This window comes from Onychomys torridus, chromosome 6 (assembly GCF_903995425.1).
Source record: "Onychomys torridus chromosome 6, mOncTor1.1, whole genome shotgun sequence".
In the NCBI taxonomy this organism is placed as follows: Eukaryota; Metazoa; Chordata; class Mammalia; order Rodentia; family Cricetidae; genus Onychomys; species Onychomys torridus.
The window spans coordinates 79,410,602-79,428,707 of NC_050448.1; the positions used below are offsets into that span (position 1 = coordinate 79,410,602).

Genomic DNA, 18,106 nt, shown 5'->3' on the forward strand with positions numbered 1-18,106 from the left:
ACCCTGGGAGCCGCTCAACTTTCCCGACTCGGGTCCGCCCCCCAGGGTAGGAGGGTTGGAAGTCAAGGGGCCGAGGCCGAGTCCTCTGGGGTCCCACCCGCCCGCTCACCGCCCAACACTCCAGATCTCTCCCCGGCACGGTCCTTCCAGCTGCAGCCCCACGCCCCATGCCCGGCCCGCAGCCGGGGTGACCTGCGGCCGCCCGGGGCCGGGAGCAGAGGCGGGCCGAGCCAAGGGCCGCCCCCCGTCGACCCCCTCCCTCCCCCGGCTGGCCCGCCCCGGAGCGGTGCTGGAGAGTGGGGCGGGGTTCGGGTCAGTCTCAGCCTCCGGCACCGGCCGCGCAGCTGGAGGCGGCGGAGCGGAAGGTACCTGGGCCCGAGCTGGGGGGGTGGCGAGGCGTCGTGGGAACTCGGCTCCAAAGAAAGCACTTTCCCGATTTTCGGATCGCTGGGGGGACGGCCCAGCAGGGGGCTCCGGGCCGGGTATGGGAGAGCGCCCCGAACTGCGGGGCGGGCGCTCAGCCTCCTGGGTTAGAGCGCTCTCGAACCAGAGCCTTTCCCCTTTCTGAGCCCTGCCTTTCCGAACCTCCCTAGCCGGGCCAGGGATCCACTTGGATCTCTGTGAGCGACCCTACCCAGATGCTCCAGTTCCGGGCGGGGCGCAAGGAACAGGGCCTTAGGCCGGCTAGCTAGGGGAGTTCTGCCCTGGGAAGAGGAATGGCGGGAATAGGGGCGGGTGTTAGTTACTATTGGGGGCTGCCACTGCCTGGCGGGTCTGGACGCCGCCCTAGACGGTTTTTGGAGCTGGTCTGAGCTAAGAGGTTGAGACGACCAGGAGAGATCCCGCTCCCGTGTTGTGTATGCGCCTCGAGAGGGAGGAAAATAACAGAACACCGAAATCCCAGACTCTGCCTCCTACCCTGTTGGGAGGTTGGGAGTGTTAGGGGGTTGGGCCGAAAGCTGGGACCCATTTCTTCCTTTTCTTCTGGCTTTCAAGTTAAGTTATAGGTGTTGCCTGAAGAGTGATTCCTTGCCTAGATCTCTGGGAGCAGAGTACAAAGGCCTGCTGGATCACCTGGGAAACCAAGAGAATACGGAGAGCCAGTGTTTTGTCCCGGGAAGGCCTCACAAGTTCCAGACCCCTCTCCAGGCCCTGCCTGAGGTTTCCTTGTCTCTCGTAGGATCAGCGGGGCAGTTCCTCTGGGACTGCGTTTCACAGAGAGTGTTAGCCTTGCCATTTTGGCCTTGGGCCTAATGCCCTGGCTTGGCCTGGGTCTCCAATTCTTCTGGGCCAAGAAGAGGCTAAATGCAAATTTTTCTGAGGTGGGGGCTCTAACCCTGCCCTGAAGTTCCGGCCTCTGCCTCCTGCCTTCTGGTGCCAACCATGTTGCTGTGGACAGCAAGTGGCACATGCGTGCGGAAATGACTAGCCTTTGGTGTCCGTAGTCACCACCTCCGTCAACACTGCCCACCCTGGGTTGGGGCTGGCTCATCCAGCCTGTATACAGCCGGACTAGTTGAATTACTGGGAGTAGGTGGGGGAGTTGGAGAAAAAACAATCCCGTGGGTTACCTGGATATACTTCTCAGATCTCCCTTTTAAAGGAGATGAGCAGCAGAGTGGATGCTTTCTTCTCTTTTGGGGTATCAGGGAGAACCCCTTGTGGTGGGGGGTGGTAAGTGTGGCTGTGCATACTCAACTATAAATTCTCTGTGACTCATGTCCTCTTCCCTCGCATCCCAGTGTGTGTGTGTGTGTGTGTGTGTGTGTGTGTGTGTTTATGTTTGTAGGGGAGGAGGAACCACCCAGGAGCCTGAGGCTGAAAAGAATCAGCCTGGGGCTGGGGTGTTCTGTTTCCTAAAAGGCAGGCGGCACAGGCCAGGGTCTGAGGTGGTGGTATGTAGGGAGTAAAGGAGAGTCCAGCTGAGCCAGACAGGATATGGGATTGAAAGGAAAAGCCACGTTAGGGGCTGAGATCGGGTTACTGCCCCCTTTTTAACTGGTCCCTGCCTGGTCTAAGCTTAACCTGATCCTCATTAGTCTTTTCTTTTGGGGCTCCTCCCAGCCCAGGCTCTAGTTCCCTCCACCTCCTCAACAGCCTCGATTCCATCTCTACTCCCCAACTGGCTGGTACTCTCCCTTCCCTTCAGGTCTGTGTAGCCCTGGGGACCTCAGTAGCCTGGTTAGCTGCCCCCCCCCCCCCGGGAGGGGGAGCAGGGAAGGCAGCAAAGCTTTGAACTGCTTGTTCATGTGTGCCGGGGTGCAGGACACATGCAAACCCTGAGAAGCTGACTCCTTGCCTTGAGTCACAGGGAGGTGTCTCCAGGGCCTCAGGGTCAGCTGGCCTCTGGGAGGAAGGGGCTGTTCCAGAGAGTGGGTGGAGGTGATTCCCAAGTGGATTAGCTCCATCACAGCGGGGCTGTGATAGATGCGTGGCTCCCCACAGTGTGGTCATTGTCCCCTGTCAGGGGCTCAGTGACCCAATGTTGCTGCCAGGCCCAGGAGGAAGGGGGGTGGTGGAGGCGGGCTGCCTGACCGTGAGCTGCCAGGACTGAGCCTTCTTTGTGTGACTTTGGGGAAGGGATGGGGTGGGCCAGGGAAGCCAGCTGGCTGCTCCTACTGCCCTCTGGCTTACTCTTTGCTTCTGATCTCACCTGTGGAGTCTGGTCTGGATCACTAGTAACCCTTCAACTTATATGTCAGACTCTGAATATGTGTCTAAACCTCACTGAGCCTCTGTTTCCTGCTTTTGTCAGAATAGGATGGCCTGGGGTCAGTGAGATGGCTCAGCGGGCAAAGGTGCTGGATGACCTGAGTTCAAGCCCAGGCACCCACTGGAAGGTAGAGGGAGATAATTGAGTACAAGTTGTCCTCTGACTTCCACATCCACCTAACAGGCAGCTGGAGATCTGAAGATTCTTCTCCAAATGCCCAACAAAGCATGCGTGTCCAGGGAGAGACGAGCACCTAGCTGCTCTCCAAATGTTCCTTGCTTTACCCCACCTCCTGTGGCTGGCTTCTTTGTGACCAGGCATGCGTGACTTCTGTTGAGGGACAATCTATTCTTGCTTGCATTTTAGTGATTTTTAATGAGTCAGAATCTTGGTAACATGAAGCTGACAGGCAAGGCAGATAAATCTAAGTCTCTTGGAGTATACCTGAGCACTTCTCAGGTGTGCAGGGTTTTGCACGTGAATGGGTAAGATTTCAGCCAGTATTCCTGGCTTCTACATGTCATTGTCTTCCTCCTGATCAATTCTAACTCATCCCGGAAGACTAGTTCTGACCAGCATTTCAAGGTCTTTTGCCTGCAGGATTGGTTCTTGGCAAGAACATGCCTTGGCAAGCCCCTTCCCTTCCTTTGCTGGATGTTGTGGTTTTCATGGAAGTTTGGGGGCCCTAAAGAAGCATGCTATTGGACTTACTGGATTTTTTTTTTCCCTCCCAAATCCCCACTGCCTCTGGACTGCCAGTTTCAGCCATGGCTGCAATCCGAAAGAAGCTGGTGATTGTGGGTGATGGTGCCTGTGGGAAGACCTGCCTTCTCATTGTCTTCAGCAAGGATCAGTTCCCAGAGGTCTATGTCCCTACGGTCTTTGAGAACTACATCGCAGACATTGAAGTGGATGGCAAACAGGTGAAGGCCAAGACTTCCTTGCCTGGGAACCCCGCCCCCAGCCATGTAGGGCCCTAAGATGGCCTTTCTTAGCACCCAGGTATACGTCTTTGCTTCATTTCCCTCCTGGAACCAGCGGAACTTAGGAAGTGAAACTGTAGCCCCAGAAAACCTGGATGTACTATCTGGTTCGACCACATACTGGCTCTGGAATCTGAGCCAAGTCCCTTTGCCTCTGGGCTTAACCTCTCCCTGCTGGAAAATGTGAATGAGGGTAAGACCTACCCCAAAGGGTTGCTGTAAGAATTAAATGGTGCTTACAGCGGCAGCTCATACACCACAAAGATCAAATCCACCTTAGATTTTTAAAAGTGTATTGTTGGTTTTTTGACTGGTCAGTACAACTCAGCACATACTGAGTGATGAAAAGATGTTCAGTAAGTTTATAGGACCAGTGATTTCAGGGGGCCTCGGGATGTTAGGTTTGGGATCCTTGGGCTAGCTACTCAGTAGCCCTATGTATGTGTCAGGTGGAGCTGGCTCTGTGGGACACAGCGGGACAAGAAGACTATGATCGCCTGCGGCCTCTGTCCTACCCGGATACTGATGTCATCCTCATGTGTTTCTCCATTGACAGTCCTGACAGCCTGGGTAAGGCTTTGGAGGAGGGACTGAGAGCCTGCAGAGGCTGTGGGGAGGGAGTGTTGGGAATGTAGGCCCTGCAGGTCTCCTTTGCTGTGGAGACAGTAGCCCTTCGGGTGGGGAGTGTCCACTACAAAGGGCTTTGAGCTGTGTAGGGTGCTACCTGTTCAATAGTCTCTGTGACTGCTGTGGAAGACTGGGGGCTTCTGGTGCTCTGTGGGTACACCTACACCTACACCTTTTGGGATATCTCTGCAGAAAACATTCCTGAGAAGTGGACCCCGGAAGTGAAGCACTTTTGTCCCAATGTGCCCATCATCCTAGTGGGGAATAAAAAGGATCTGAGGCAAGATGAGCACACCAGAAGAGAGCTGGCCAAGATGAAACAGGTGAGCGGGGCAGTTCTTGTGGTGAGGAAAGGTCCTTGAGGGTCAAAAACTAGGTTGGAAAACAGCTGATAGCCAGCCTTAGCAGGGAGCGTGATGTTCACCTCCTGTTGTCTCAGGTCTGCATGTCGGGGGAACCAGAGGGTCTTCAGAGTACCTAAGATGTCAGAGAAGCGGTTTGTCCAAGGGCATTGTTTTTACACCTTGTTCTAGCTTAAGGTCTGGTCTGTCTTTGGAGTTGGGGCTACTAAGATGGATGAAGAGCCATCCTCGGCCTCAGGGGCAGCCCTGTCACATGGGGGTGTGGAAGCTGTGCCATCAGGGTGCCCTGGGAGGGAGGGTGTTATAAGTGGCTGGAGGAAAAGGTTCAGAGGGTGTATACTCAGAGGCTTGCTAAATGACTCCAGGCTGAGGCCTGATTTGTTTAGAGGACGGTAAGGAAGGTAGGCTATCTTGGGAGGGTAATTAAGGTTTTAATTGGGGACAGATGTCTGGTCTGTATGCTGGTAAAAATAATCTGGTAGTGATGCAGGGTGGACTAGAGCAGTGGTTCTCAACCTGTGGGTCATGACCCCTTTGGTGGTTACGTATCAGCCATTTACACCATGACTCATAACAGTAGCAAAATTAGTTATGAAGTGGCAACCAAATAACTTTGTGGTTGGGGCCACTATAACCTGAGGAACAACCTGAAAGTTGAGAACAGTGGGCTAGAGGAAGCTGAGAACGGAGGTCAGCTGGGTGGTGGGCACTTGTTCAAAGAAGAAATGAGCGTGTAAGGCTGGGTGGGAGGAGAGAATAGACAGAATTCTGGAATGGCGACTTGGGTCATAGGGCCCCAGCCTGGAAACCAACCGCCTGTGGTAGCTGGGACCTGGGTGTTCTGCAGGGTGTATGGAGCATATCGATTTGCTTCTTCTTTTGACCCCGTATCTTGTCTTCACAGGAGCCTGTTCGATCTGAGGAAGGCCGGGACATGGCAAACAGGATCAGTGCCTTTGGCTACCTTGAGTGCTCAGCCAAGACTAAGGAGGGGGTGCGGGAGGTATTTGAGATGGCCACTCGGGCTGGCCTACAGGTCCGCAAGAATAAGCGCCGGAGGGGCTGTCCCATTCTCTGAGTCTCCCAAGGTCTCTCCATTTTCCCCTCCCCCCACTTTACAGGGGTACAAATCACACACCCCCGTCCATCCCATCCCACCCTTGTAGGACCCCACACTGCCAGTTTTTTTGGTTCTTCCCTGCCCAGGACTGCATGAGTTTTCCCAGCCCCGAGTGGGGGCTGGTAGGCCGGCCCTTCCTCCCTGCCTCTGGGAACCAGGCTGGTCAGCCCTGCCCTTCCTGAGCAGGGCCCCTCCTCCCATCGCATTGGTCCAGGGATAGGGCTCTCCGTCCCTTTGGCCTTCCCCACATCACACACCAGCACTTTATATATTTCTGGCTCACAGGAGGAGTCTGGGGTTTCTGCTTTGGGTAGTAGTAGCCTTGTCTCTGACTTTATTTGGTGGGAGGGCAGGACGTGAATAAAGGTCAAAGGTTCCACCATGTGTGGCGGCTTCCTGTCTTTCCTGGCCTCCCTTGGCTGTGAGCCTGGAGTCCCATCTTTTTCTCTTCATTTCCAAGTTGCTGGCTAGGCTGGGCCCCTGTCTGCAGAGGCAGGGCTGGGGGCGGAGGCAGCAGGGGACAGGGTGGAGTCTAGAGTAAAGGATGAGGTCATGTTTGGCTGACTGCCTGGGTGGGTGAGGGGAGTGGTCTGTACCATTGGCTAAACATAGAAGCCTGTGGGTGGCTTCCCTGTCCACTGGGTTTCCTGTCCTCCACGTAGTTCTGAAGGGGTGTGGCTCTGGACAGATCCCTTCCTGGAGGGTCAGCTTGGGGGCACAGGAAGCAAGGCCAGGCTGATGAGACATAAGCAAGAGGCTTTTGCATAGAACGGCATTTTGTTTTTCTTAAAGCAGCTCAGCAGTAGACTGCTTCTTGCCTAGCATATTCGAGGCTCTGGGTTCCACCCCCAGTACTGCAAAGGAGAGGGAAGAAAAGCTTTCCTCCGCCCCTTCCTCCAAGTTTTAGCAGCTTGGGTTATTTTCCGTAGCAGAGGAAGGGGCGGGACGGTTTGGGCTGTAAACTTCCCAGCCTTCCTGCCTCTTGCGTGGACAGGTGAGCTGGTTTCTGGGTCAGGGGTAGGCAGTAATAAGGCTTGGCTGGTGTGAGAAGGCAGCAGCTGTGCCGTCAGAGCTCATTTCTCCACTCTGGCTCCACTTGTAAGGGTAGGCCCCCTTCACCATCCCGCTCCTGGGGGAGGTGTTGGTGACGGCGAGGCCCTAGGAAGAAAAGAGACATACTTGGTTTTCTTTGCCTCTTCTTCCCACAGCTACCCCTGCCTGGCCCACCATGGCCCATCCGTACCTGAGGTAGAGGGGCTGAGTTTGCTTAGACCTTGGAGCAAGTCTTGTCCCTGCTGCAGGTCCAGTTTATCAGGAAAGGGGCATCCAGTATACCCCCCATTTTCTTTACAGAACTCCAGGAATCTGTGGGTACAGGGGCATTGGCATGGGAAGCTGTGCAGGCTTGGCTGCGGAGCAGAGGCAGAAGGCAGAGTGGCCCAGTTTCATTTAATAATGCAGGGTGGGCACTGTGAACAGCAACAGATCTGAGGACTAACGGAGCATACTCGGGTGCTTAGTAAGGACACACCTGCCCTAGCCCGGGGCTCGTAGTCACCAAGAGCAATTACAGGGTGGGAATGCTTACGTTTTCCAGTCCGGGTCATGGCCTAGGAGGAGGGGGTTGCCTACTACAATGAGCAAAGCCTTGGCCCGGGTCACAGCCACGTTGAACCTCTGGAAGGAAGAAGTGGTGATATCATGGAGGGGGCAGGCCCTGAGGAAGAATTCATGCCACCCACAAGCCTTCAAACCTTGGGGTTCTTAAGGAAACCGAGGTTAAAGTCCAGATCCAGCTGCACAAAGCTCTGGCTGCTCCGGACGGTGGAGATGAGGATGACACTTCGTTCTTGCCCTTGGAATTCTTCCACAGAGCCCACCTAGAGTGCAGAGGCGGGTCTTAGGACCAGGCAGGCCCAAGAGGGGCCATGGGGACAAACCCACTCTAGGAGGCAAGGCTGCCAGGAAGGTACAGACAAGTCACTGGTTACTTGTAGATCAGTGAGGAGTGCAGGGCCAGGGAGAGAGGACAGGAGGTCTGCCTGCTGGGAAGGCCTGAAGAACAGAGCCAGTTATAGGGTGGGGTCTGGAAAGTGTCAAAGCACATCAAATGGCAGGCACTACAAAGAGTTCTCTCCCTGGAGACAGTCACTAACTTGGTCAGAATATCTGAGGGAGAGGCCTGTAAATCATAAAGCAGTGGTTTTCAACCCTGGCTCCACACATCAGAATCACCCGTGGAGCTTTAAAAAATAAAACAAAACAAAGCTGGGTGGTGATGGTGCTTATAATCCCAGTACTCAGGAGGCAGAGACAGTTGACTCCCTTGAGTTTGAGGCCAGCCTGGTCTACATAGTGAGTTCCAGGACAGCCAGGGCTACCTACACAGAGAAACCCTGTCTTGGAAACCAAAAATAAGTTAATAAATAAAACAAAAACAGTAACAAAAACCCACCCTGGCTTTTCCTCCAGACAGCTATGTTAAGTGGCTGGGTAGGACCAAAGGTTATTAAACTATTAAAGTTATTTAAGTTATTAAATAAAGTTATTAAAGGTTATTAACTATTAAAGTTCTCCAAGTGGTTTTTATCTGAATCAGTGCTGAGCCACCTCTTCAGGCAGAGGGTTAAGCTATAGAAGGAGCAAGGAGATAAGATCATATGACAAGCAGGGCTGGTCTAGAGAGTTTGGACTTCATCCTTGGGGCAGAGGCCACACACCTGACTGATAGTTAAATAGGCAGGCCTCCAGGTTCCATCTCGGAACTACCTGGGGGAAACCCCAGTTTCATTTTGAGGAAACAGAGTAGGACAGGACACAACACAGACTGAGGTCAGAGGCACACAGAAGGCTGGGAGCGAATGCAGGATGCACATCACCTTCAAATCCTTGATGTCATCCAGTCCTCGAAGTTCCCGGTCAAGTCTGGTGATGCAGTAACGAATTTTTTCTACCTGGAGGGAGGGGATAGGTGCCTTTCTCTCATGCCATCATCACCCTCACACAGGGAGGCAGAGGCAGGCAGCTGGCCAGGGTGCTGGCAGGCAAAGAGGGAAGTCTTAGTCTCAGTCAGAGGGCCTGACCTGCTTCCGGTATGGGGAGATGACGCCCACACTCCGGGGGCTCAGGCGGGCTTTGCCCTTCTTGGAGGAGGGGGCCAGGAGCTGTCTCAGGTAGGAAGTCACCGTGGCAGCCTCTTCCGGGTTGAAGAAGGATGGGCTGTTACCCTCTCGCTCATCTTTGCCCATTACACCGTGGAAGATGATGGGGAAGCCCTGGACACAGTGAAGAGAGCAAACCCTCAGGCTGATCTCCCAGCCTCCCTACCCTCCAACCCAGCTAGGGAGGCCGGGCTCCAGGGTTGGAGCGCTGCCCTGCTCGGCCTCACCTGCCGAGGCAGCCCTTCCCAGCGGCAGAACCGTTCTCTATCTACCACGTCTGCACAGGCCTGCAGCTCTCCATCATAGTACAGCCGGTTAGGGATGTCCAGGATGGTGGGGTGGGACCTAAGAGGCAGGGGGAGAAAGAACAAGGTCCAGGCCCACTGGGGGAGCCCTGCTCCACGTGCTCCCCATCCCCAGCCTCTGGCCCTCCAGCCATGCCCGGGTCTGCTGCCTGGTGCTGTGAAGACAGAAAGCTGAGCCAAATGTGGTTCTAATATGCAGCCAGGCTAGGGCTCTCACTAACCAGCCAAATTCCTTTTAAAAACCAAGAGATTAGGACCCACTCTCAGGTTTTAGTTTACCCAAGGACAGTCCAAAAACAAATAATTGTCTATTACCACTGCTCTTGAATTAGGTTAAACCCCCAAAACGTAAGCATCAACACAAAAGCATTTACAGGACTTTTACAATGATCACTGTGTGGTATGGGTAGTCATGCTATGCCATGTGTATGGTCAGAAGACACCTTGTGGAGTCAGTTCTCTCTTTCTACCTATAAGCAGGTTCATGGGTTTGGGAAATCCAACCTGGGTTGCTAGGTATGTGTACAGCAAGTACTTTTACCCACTGAGCCATCTCAACCCTGCCATTTCAAGATGGTGTCTGACTGTGTAGCCCAGGCTAGCCTTGAAACTGAATCCTCCTATCTCACTCAACCTGCAAATGCTGGGTAACCATGGCCTAGTTTACATTTACTCAATGCTTACAAGATTTTTATTATTTTTAATTATGTGTGGAGTGTGTAGCTGACCATGGAGGCCAAAGGTGTCAGATCTCCACCTGACATGGATGCTGAGCATAGGCTCTCTGAAACACTTAAAAAAAAAAAAATTATTATTATGTACACAGTGTTCTGTCTGCATGTGTCCCTGCCTGCCAGAAGAGGGCACCAGATCTCATTATGGATGGTTGTTAAGTCACTAGGCAGTTGCTGGGAATTGAACTCAGGACTTCTGGAAGAGCAACCAGGGCTCTTAACCTCTGAGCCATCCCTCCAGCCCCTCTGCAACACTTTTAACTGCCAAGGCATTTGTCCAGTCCCAGATTTACCAAATTCTCATTGACAGTCTAGAACTCACCCAAGTACTGATGTTAAACTTGCTAGAAGTATGTAAGACAGTGAGGGCGGTATGCACCTACAATCCTAGGTACTCAGGAAGCTGAGGCAGGATTGCTCGAGCCAAGAGTTCAGATCAGCCTCGGGGACACAGGCAGACCTTGTCTCAAAGGGGAGAGGAGAGCTGGGGATGTACATTAGTGGTGGAACACTTGAATGCAATATGCAAGGTACCTGGGCTCAAGTCCCAGCACCCCACAAAATAAAAGCCACAAGTCTATAGGACTTGTATATGTAATCCAACTAACAGCGGTTTTAAGGAAAAATTCATGCTCCCTGCCTTCCTTTTTTTCTTGTTGGATTGCCTAGAAACTTAGACCTATCCGGATACATTCTGGTCTGAGGACCTCCGATATGCAGATAAACCACTGGTCCAAGAAGCAGCTACCTGCTAAGTCACAACACAAGTAAGGGGGCTAGCAAGGAGACCCCCCTCTTCAACCTGATGAGCGGCAGAGAGTGGGGGCAGTGATACCTGTAGTTGCGGAGCAGTTTGGTGATGAACTGAGGGTCGTAGCCATTGGGGCCCTTCTTGTACAAGGTGTTGTAGGTGAGCAGGCGCTCCAGCAGAGAGTAGCTAAGCCCATGCTTCTGCGCCAGTGGTGAACGAAGTACAGGCCCCAGCTGCCGAGGGTCTCCAGCTAGCACCAGCTGCCCTCCTGGATTGCCTGAGTCCTTGACATCCATCAGTCCTGAGAGGCACGGGGAGGAAGGTTAAATGGTGGGACTTAGCCAACTGGCGTGGGGTGGTGTACCTGGAGCCCATCCTGAGCCCCCTCACCTGCTATGGCCACCAGACTCTCAGGCTCCATGCAGTGGCCAGCCTCATCGATGAAGATGTGTGTGAAGTGATCGATGGGAAACTGGGCTGACACCAACCTGGGAGTGTCAGGCCAAGCAGGGGTCATTCCCAGGCACCCAACTGCCACACCTGAGCTCTGGCTCTCAGGATCCCGTCCTCTTTCCCTAGCCCTACACCCCTTTACTTTTTGCTAACAACTGGGGAACAAATCCTACAGATCCCTTACCTGCTGGCAGTGATGAGGGTGGTAATTAAGACCCGATATTGCTGGAGATGCTTCTTGGCAGGGTATACATACTCTCCTTTCTTAGCATCCCAGTTACAGCAGGTCTGTGGGTTATGAACGGTTGTGAAATCAGCTTGGCGCTTTCCTTTCTTTCTCTCATCCTGGCTCTGGACCTCTAACACTGACTACCTGCCTCCCTCCCCCGCTTTGCATAGAAGAAAACCAAAGGCCCCAGAGGGGTCCTGACCCACCCGAAGTCACACAGCAAGTCTTCAGGTGCTCTGAGAACCTCTCAAGCATCTCTCTGTACTTCCTACACACCTTAATGTCCTCAGGTACCATTCGGATGTCCCTGCTGGGGGCCAGGAGACGGTAGATGGAGCTGGGCAGGTGGACCCGGAGCCGCTGACAGAGGAGGTCGGCCCCTGAGTTGGATGGAGTGCAGGCCAGGATGTGGGCTTTGGGCAGGTGCTTCACCACCTGAGACAAAGAAAAGGAAAGTATGGGCAGAAGGTTCCGATGACAGCGGACTCAGGCTGCATTCATTGGTCTCCCTGACGCCTGCTAGTCTAGAGGGCACTTTGGTATTGGCTATTGGTAAATTCACGTCTGTGCATTTACATATCAACAGTCAGCAGTCATAATGACCCTCACTCCCTACCTCCTCTTTGGGTGACTGTTCAGGTGCAGGACCATTCATGTGACTGGAGGGGATCAAAACTGCAGACAAATGCTGGGGGATGCATAATTCAGTTATAGACCCGGGATTATTTTTCAGCCTCACCTGCTTGATGGCCTCCACTAACGTGACTGTCTTGCCGGTACCTGGAGGCCCAAAGATGATGTAGGGAGCAGGCCGAGTGGTGCCCCTCACAATATGCTTCATGGCCTGCAGCTGCTCAGGGTTCGATTCCAGACTCCGATCATACAGCCTGGCAGAGGGGTCCAGGAATAGGAACTTGAAGTCATCCAATAGCCTGGGCCCCCATTCCCAATATCCACATCCCAAGTAAACCCGGGGCCCCTGCCCACAGTCTCACTTGAACTTCACATCTGAGGGCAGTAGGGAGGCCCCACGGGAGGCCACGGGAAAAAGCATGGGCCACAGCAGCCACCGCCCTGTCAACTCCAAGGCCCGGTGCTGGACCCGAAGGGGCTGGCGGTTGAAGGTAAAGTTCACTTTGAAGGTCAGCCCATCCACAAATTGGCTCAGGAGGCTTTAGGCAGAGAGTTAAGTGGGAGAGTTCTAGTTAGGCAGAATGGGCAGTAAAAAGCCAGGACCCCCCCCCATCCCCCCATTCCACTCTCTCTTCCCAGGAAGTCCTGACAAAGTTCTCTCGGAGATGATGTAGTTCACACAGCTTGGGGTCTCTGTGCCCTGTGTCCAGGGTCCTAGTCATCTCCGGGAGCGAGACCTCCTAACCCCAGGCCTTAGAAGCCTGAAGGTTGCTTTTGGTTGTTTGGTTCTCCCAACACTCACTCACCTTGTGGAAAAACTCAGCTTGACACGGTCCAGTTCTACCTTGTGTACAAAACCCTTGTAGGTTATAGGGTCCTCCTGGTGGGTCTCAGAGGACAAAAGGGCAAACAGGTGGTCACCCCGTAGCACTGAGGGACGGCTTTCGGTCACACCAGGAACCTACAGTATATAAATACAAACATAAGCAAATTTTTTTTTTTTTTTTTTTTTTAAAGCACTGGCTGTTCTAGAACTCTGTAGATCAGGTTGGCCTCTGCTGTCCATGTGATAGGATTTAACATGTGTGCCACCACCGCTGCTGGCGTAAGAAAGCTTTTCTGTCCCACATGTGACTATTGGAGGGCCTTAGCCCCTGGCTCTGGCCTCATAGCCTCAACTCATCCCAGCTTTCCTCTCCTACAGGCAAAGCACGAATTGGGGGAGGTGAGAACCACAGGCTGCTAGAGGTGCCTAGCCTGGGAATCCAAGAACCTCCAGGGTAGGATTTTAAGATGTGGTGGCCAATGGCCCCAGTCCAGCCTTCTTGGCCAGCTCAGCTCCAGTTTTGCCTTTAGTGGAACTCATTTTCCCTGATCATCTTAGGTCTCTCCCTTTCCACCTGCATGCACTCTTGTGCATTAATCCGTTCCTATGAGTAAGTCTGAGTTTGTGTGTATGTATTTAAAATGTGAGGGCTGGTGAAATAGCTCAGTGGGTAAGGGTGCCTGCTGCCAAGCCTGACAACCTGAATTTAATCCCTGGGACCTACATGGTGGAAAGAGAAAACAGACTCCTGCAAATTGTCCTCTGACCTCCACATGTGTGCTAGTCACCTTGCATATACACAAAATAATATATATTATATATATGTATATACATATAGACACACGTATCTATATAATTTTAAAAACCAAAATGTACATTTGAAAGGGTCTCAGAATTATCCATAAAGCTGAGAAAACAAGGGACTCACCAATATCACACAATTGGCAGCAAAATCTGAATTAAAATTCCACTACCTATATAAACTGGGTGTGTTAGGCCTTGTCTATAAACGGGGTGGTAGACACAGGAAGATTAGAAGTTCAAGATCACCCTTAGCTACATAGTAAGTCTGAAGCTAGCTTGAGCTACATTGGATGCTGCCTGAAATAAATAAAGTAGAAACAAAACCACTGTGATGTCCTGGCACATTTTGGGGGACAGGAAACTCACCCCGTTCTTTGTCCATACCCTCTGAAACAGAAACTGTTTCATCCTTTTTGTATGTATGCCCTGCTGCCAAGATCATGGCCTGTTACCTCCTTCAGGCTGACTGGCATGCACCCTCCCTCCCCCCCGGCAGATCTGAGCCCTAACCTCCAGTGTGAGCAGCCTGGGATTCTGGTCCACAGGGTCCCAGGTCATGGGTACTGCGTCCAGGTCATAGTGCCGGATATCATGTTCCATCTGCAGCTCCTCCAGGTGCAGCAGCAGTCGGAGCTTCACCTCATAGTTCTGGGATTTCAGGGCTGTCTCCAGCTGGGCCCTGGGAGGGATGGTTGAGTTGGGGCAGGAACAGGGTGGATCAGACAACTCCCTTGCTCTGGGGCTCTACCCTCTCCATCCATCCATCCCCACAGTGAACATGCTGTGGGCAGCACACACTGTTCAAGGTGAACCAGTGAAGAGGACAGATGGAGAGGCCAGCAGAAAGACAAGGGAGTACTGGTACCAATACTCACTTGATCTCAGCAACCTCCTTTGGGGAGGTGAAGATACTTGGTCCCTGAAGAAGGGTAGGGAGCAGTTGCCTGAGGCGGAGGGGTGGGTAGTAGGTCCCCAGGGCCATACTTAACTCCAGTTCATAGCCCTTGGCGCTGTGGGAGGGAAGAAAACCTGTCAGAAACACAGAAACCCCTCATCTTCAAAGACTCTGGAAATGTCCCCATGGATCCTGCGGAAAGCACTCCTCTGTATTGTTCGCCTTTTTGGTATACATGCTGCTGGACTGAGCACACAGAAGACATTTCTACAGCAGCCATCCAGTGGTTCAGTGCTCCCTAGCTCATGTAGCTGCTTGGTCCAAGATTGGACCATTCTCATTTTTGTAAAGTCTAATACTTGGAATATTTAAAAAGACATATTTTGTGAGCTGGGTGTGGTGGCACAGGCCTATAATCCCAGCACTTAGCACTGGAAGTGAGTACAAAAGGTTTGTGAGTTACAGGCCAGCCTGGGCTACACAGCCCAACTCTCTCAAAAAATAAACAACAAATATAAGCAAGATATGCTCTTTTGAAGGAAACAACAACAAAGCAATATGATTTAAATAATAACTAAGTAACATTCTTTTTTTTCTAATCTTTTTATATATTTTATTTTATATGCATTTGTGGTTTTGCCATGGGTGTTGGAGTCCCCTGAAACTGGAGTTACAGACAGGTGTGAGTTGCCTTGTGGGTGCTGGGAATTGAACTCAGGTCCTCTGGGAGAAGAGTCAGTGCTCTTAACCCCTGAGCCATCTCTCTAGCCCCTAAATAACATTCTTATCTTTCAGAAACAATCTTAATATCGTTTCCTTCTTTTTTCTTTCTTTTCCTTTTTTTCTTTTTTTCCCCCCCGAGACAGGGTTTCTCAGTATAACAGCTCTGGCTGCTCTGGAACTCACACTGTAGACCAGGCTGGCCTTGAACTCACAGACATCCATCTGCCTCTGCCTCTCCAGAACTGGGATTAAAGTCATGTGCCATCACTGTCTGGCTACATATATATTGTTAATGAGGAACATGTTATAACTATAAAGATCTTATTACATGGTTTCCATTTATTACTCATTATTTTAAAATGTTTATCTTTCTATGGATTTGTGTGTGTGAAGAGGGCACCAGATGCCCTGGAGCTGGAGTTACAGACAGTTGTGAGCCACTCACCTGGGTGGTGAGAACTGAACTCTGGTCAGCTGCAAGAGTAGCAGGTAGGTGCACTTAAACAGAGTCACCCCTCCAGCCCCTTCATTTTGTTTTTAAACTGGCTTTCTCTGAAGCCTAGGCTAGCCTAAAACTCCTTGAGCACAGGCTGAACTGTAACTCACAGTAATTCTGCCTCAGCCTCCAAGGGGTTAGGATTACAGTGCTTTCAGCTACCATGTCTTGCTCTCCGATTTAATTGTTTGTTTGTTTAAATATTAGACAAGGTTTCACTATGAAGCCCTGGATGGTCTGGAATGATATGTAGATCACACTGGTCTTGAACTTATAGAGACCTGTCTGCCTTTGCCTCTGCCTCCTGAGTGCTGGGATGAAAAGCATGGGCCAGCTTTGCTGGCAAAAACTCACATACAGTTTTGCAATTTGTTTAGTGTATTCACACACATGTGTAACCATCATTGTCAGTTTTAGAACACTTCCGAGAAGCCCTTCAGCTACCACCCTCAGAAATGCAGACATCTAATTGTGAGTGCCAGGCGTGGCGGTACAGTGGTGGCGCACGCCTTTCGTTCCAGCACTTAGAAGGCAGAGGGAGGTGGATCTCTGTGAGTTCCAGGACATTTTAGTCTGCATAGTGAGCTCCATGCCAGGCTGGGTGGCTTACAACTATCTGTCATTTCCATACTGTCCTCAGCTCGGCTACTCTCCTGCAGCTTGCTTCTGTCATGAAAGGGATCTGAGACCCAGAGGAGGGAATAAACTACAGGTCAGAAAGGGGGCTCTGTCTCCTAGCACGGGGGTCTTCCCGAGAGCCCACGCTGTCATTATCCAGTTACCGGTCAGGCCTCTGTCCTTCCTCTACCCGGTTGGTCAATACAGGGTTTCTAGGGAGCCGAGGGGTGCGCTTGAAGGGAGTCGTGGGCTTCAGTTGTGCAGCCAGGGGGCTGTGGGCGACGGCAGCTAAGAAGCGGGCAATGTAGAAAGTCTCAGCTCCTTCCGCCCCCGAGTCCCCGGGTCCCAGCAGCTCCCAGAGGACGGTGGCTGGGAAGTAGCCCACTAGGCTGGTCTTACAGTAGACATGGAGCTCATAGCTTTCACCTGCACGAAGGTAAGTGGAGTGAGGCAGAGACCCTACCTACTCACAGCATCCCCATCCCAAGGCGGGAGCCCACTGGACAGAGAGCTACTTCACCTGAGATGACCACTCACCTGGGCCCAGTGGGCAGGGCAGGTCCTGTTCACCGTGGTAGAAGGCAAACTGGGGCGTCCAGCAGAGTGGGAAGAGATGAGTGAGGGTAACAGGCTTGGTTCCTCCGTTTCGAAGCCGTAGGGTCAGCACCTCTTTGCGGTTCAAATCCAGGCGGATAAGGAGCTGCCCGTCTCGGGCTTCATGGGGCCCCTGGACCTCCACATCCACTCCATGCTTCCCATGAAGATACTCAGCCCTAGGGAGAGTGGGAGTCAAGGGGGTATAGGGTGAGAGGGCCATGGCTGGGAATTGCCCCGGGGAAGGTTTCAGGCTTAGGAACTTGGAAAAGTGTCAATGTGCTTGGGAACTCCCTCTAGCCTGTACTAATTCCCTGCCTCTCTTCATTCCTTGTGGGGTGGGGTGGGGTGGGGGGCTTACCACGGCCCAAGGAAAGCCAATCATCCTTTCCCCTTGCCCTCCCCTGCCCACTCACAGGGCCTGCACTCACACACCTGTCATGAAAGATCCTGGCCAACAGTGATCTCTGTTGTTTGCTGATATTCGAGCCTGGCTTTATTCGCCTCTTTTCTGGAAACTGCACATCGGCCCAGCGGTCTAGTTTGAAGAACCTGACCCGAGTCTTGGTGACGAAGGCCAGATTTGCAATCCTCATTCCATACAGCATGGAGGAGAAGCCAGGGGCAGGGGTCCCATAGCTGCCAGAAGCAGAGGACACTGGGAAGTGAGGGAAGGCAGGGTGGCTGTGGAGAGGGTGCTGGGCAAGGCCCAAGAGATACTTGCTCTTTGCAGGGACACACCAGTCCTGCTTCAAGGCAGGATGGTGCTCAGAGGCAGAGGCGCCGGCTAGGGATGGCAGGAATTTTTAACAACTTAAAACAAGGCATGAGGGCTTTCCAACACAAAATAACTGGCGTACACAGCACTGTGAAGAAAAGTCCAATATTGGGCTGTTGGCTGGGAAGACAAAGAGAGAGAAACAGATTTTTTTTTTTTTTTTTAAAGGGGGACTATTTTGGGACATTTAAAAAAAAAAAGAGTACAGTGGGAAGAGCTAGGGCTAAGGGGAAGTTGAAAAAAGATGGCTTTAGGAGTGGACAGGGCCCAGGCTGTAGGGAGGGCTGAGAAAGGGGGTCCT

The 18,106-nt window shown here is 52.4% G+C and overlaps 2 protein-coding genes across 4 annotated transcripts in view; one reads left to right on the forward strand and one right to left on the reverse strand.

The window, feature by feature from the left end:
• Rhoc (ras homolog family member C) lies at positions 1–6,189 on the forward strand. Its single transcript, XM_036190636.1, has 5 exons — positions 1–365; positions 3,473–3,636; positions 4,146–4,266; positions 4,516–4,646; positions 5,590–6,189. Exons 2-5 carry the CDS (start codon positions 3,481–3,483, stop codon positions 5,761–5,763), a joined length of 582 nt encoding a protein of 193 aa, XP_036046529.1. The 5' UTR covers positions 1–365; positions 3,473–3,480; the 3' UTR covers positions 5,764–6,189.
• Positions 6,105–18,106, reverse strand: part of Mov10 (Mov10 RISC complex RNA helicase) — a 22,031-nt gene continuing 10,029 nt past the window's right edge. For 2 of the 3 annotated variants that reach the window (XM_036190633.1, XM_036190634.1), the window contains 19 exons: positions 17,463–17,666; positions 16,971–17,206; positions 16,598–16,859; positions 14,577–14,711; positions 14,212–14,380; positions 12,878–13,032; positions 12,434–12,610; positions 12,178–12,325; positions 11,715–11,873; positions 11,394–11,497; positions 11,147–11,244; positions 10,841–11,057; positions 9,194–9,311; positions 8,889–9,080; positions 8,685–8,759; positions 7,560–7,685; positions 7,394–7,482; positions 7,049–7,170; positions 6,564–6,963 (listed from right to left, as the gene is read on the reverse strand). In XM_036190633.1, the coding sequence (XP_036046526.1) occupies positions 6,872–6,963; positions 7,049–7,170; positions 7,394–7,482; positions 7,560–7,685; positions 8,685–8,759; positions 8,889–9,080; positions 9,194–9,311; positions 10,841–11,057; positions 11,147–11,244; positions 11,394–11,497; positions 11,715–11,873; positions 12,178–12,325; positions 12,434–12,610; positions 12,878–13,032; positions 14,212–14,380; positions 14,577–14,711; positions 16,598–16,859; positions 16,971–17,206; positions 17,463–17,666 (2,878 nt within the window). In that variant the 3' untranslated portion in view covers positions 6,564–6,871. Of the gene's footprint in view, positions 6,964–7,048; positions 7,171–7,393; positions 7,483–7,559; positions 7,686–8,684; positions 8,760–8,888; positions 9,081–9,193; positions 9,312–10,840; positions 11,058–11,146; positions 11,245–11,393; positions 11,498–11,714; positions 11,874–12,177; positions 12,326–12,433; positions 12,611–12,877; positions 13,033–14,211; positions 14,381–14,576; positions 14,712–16,597; positions 16,860–16,970; positions 17,207–17,462; positions 17,667–18,106 lie in introns of all 3 variants that reach the window. The other variant, XM_036190635.1, reaches the window with a different exon arrangement.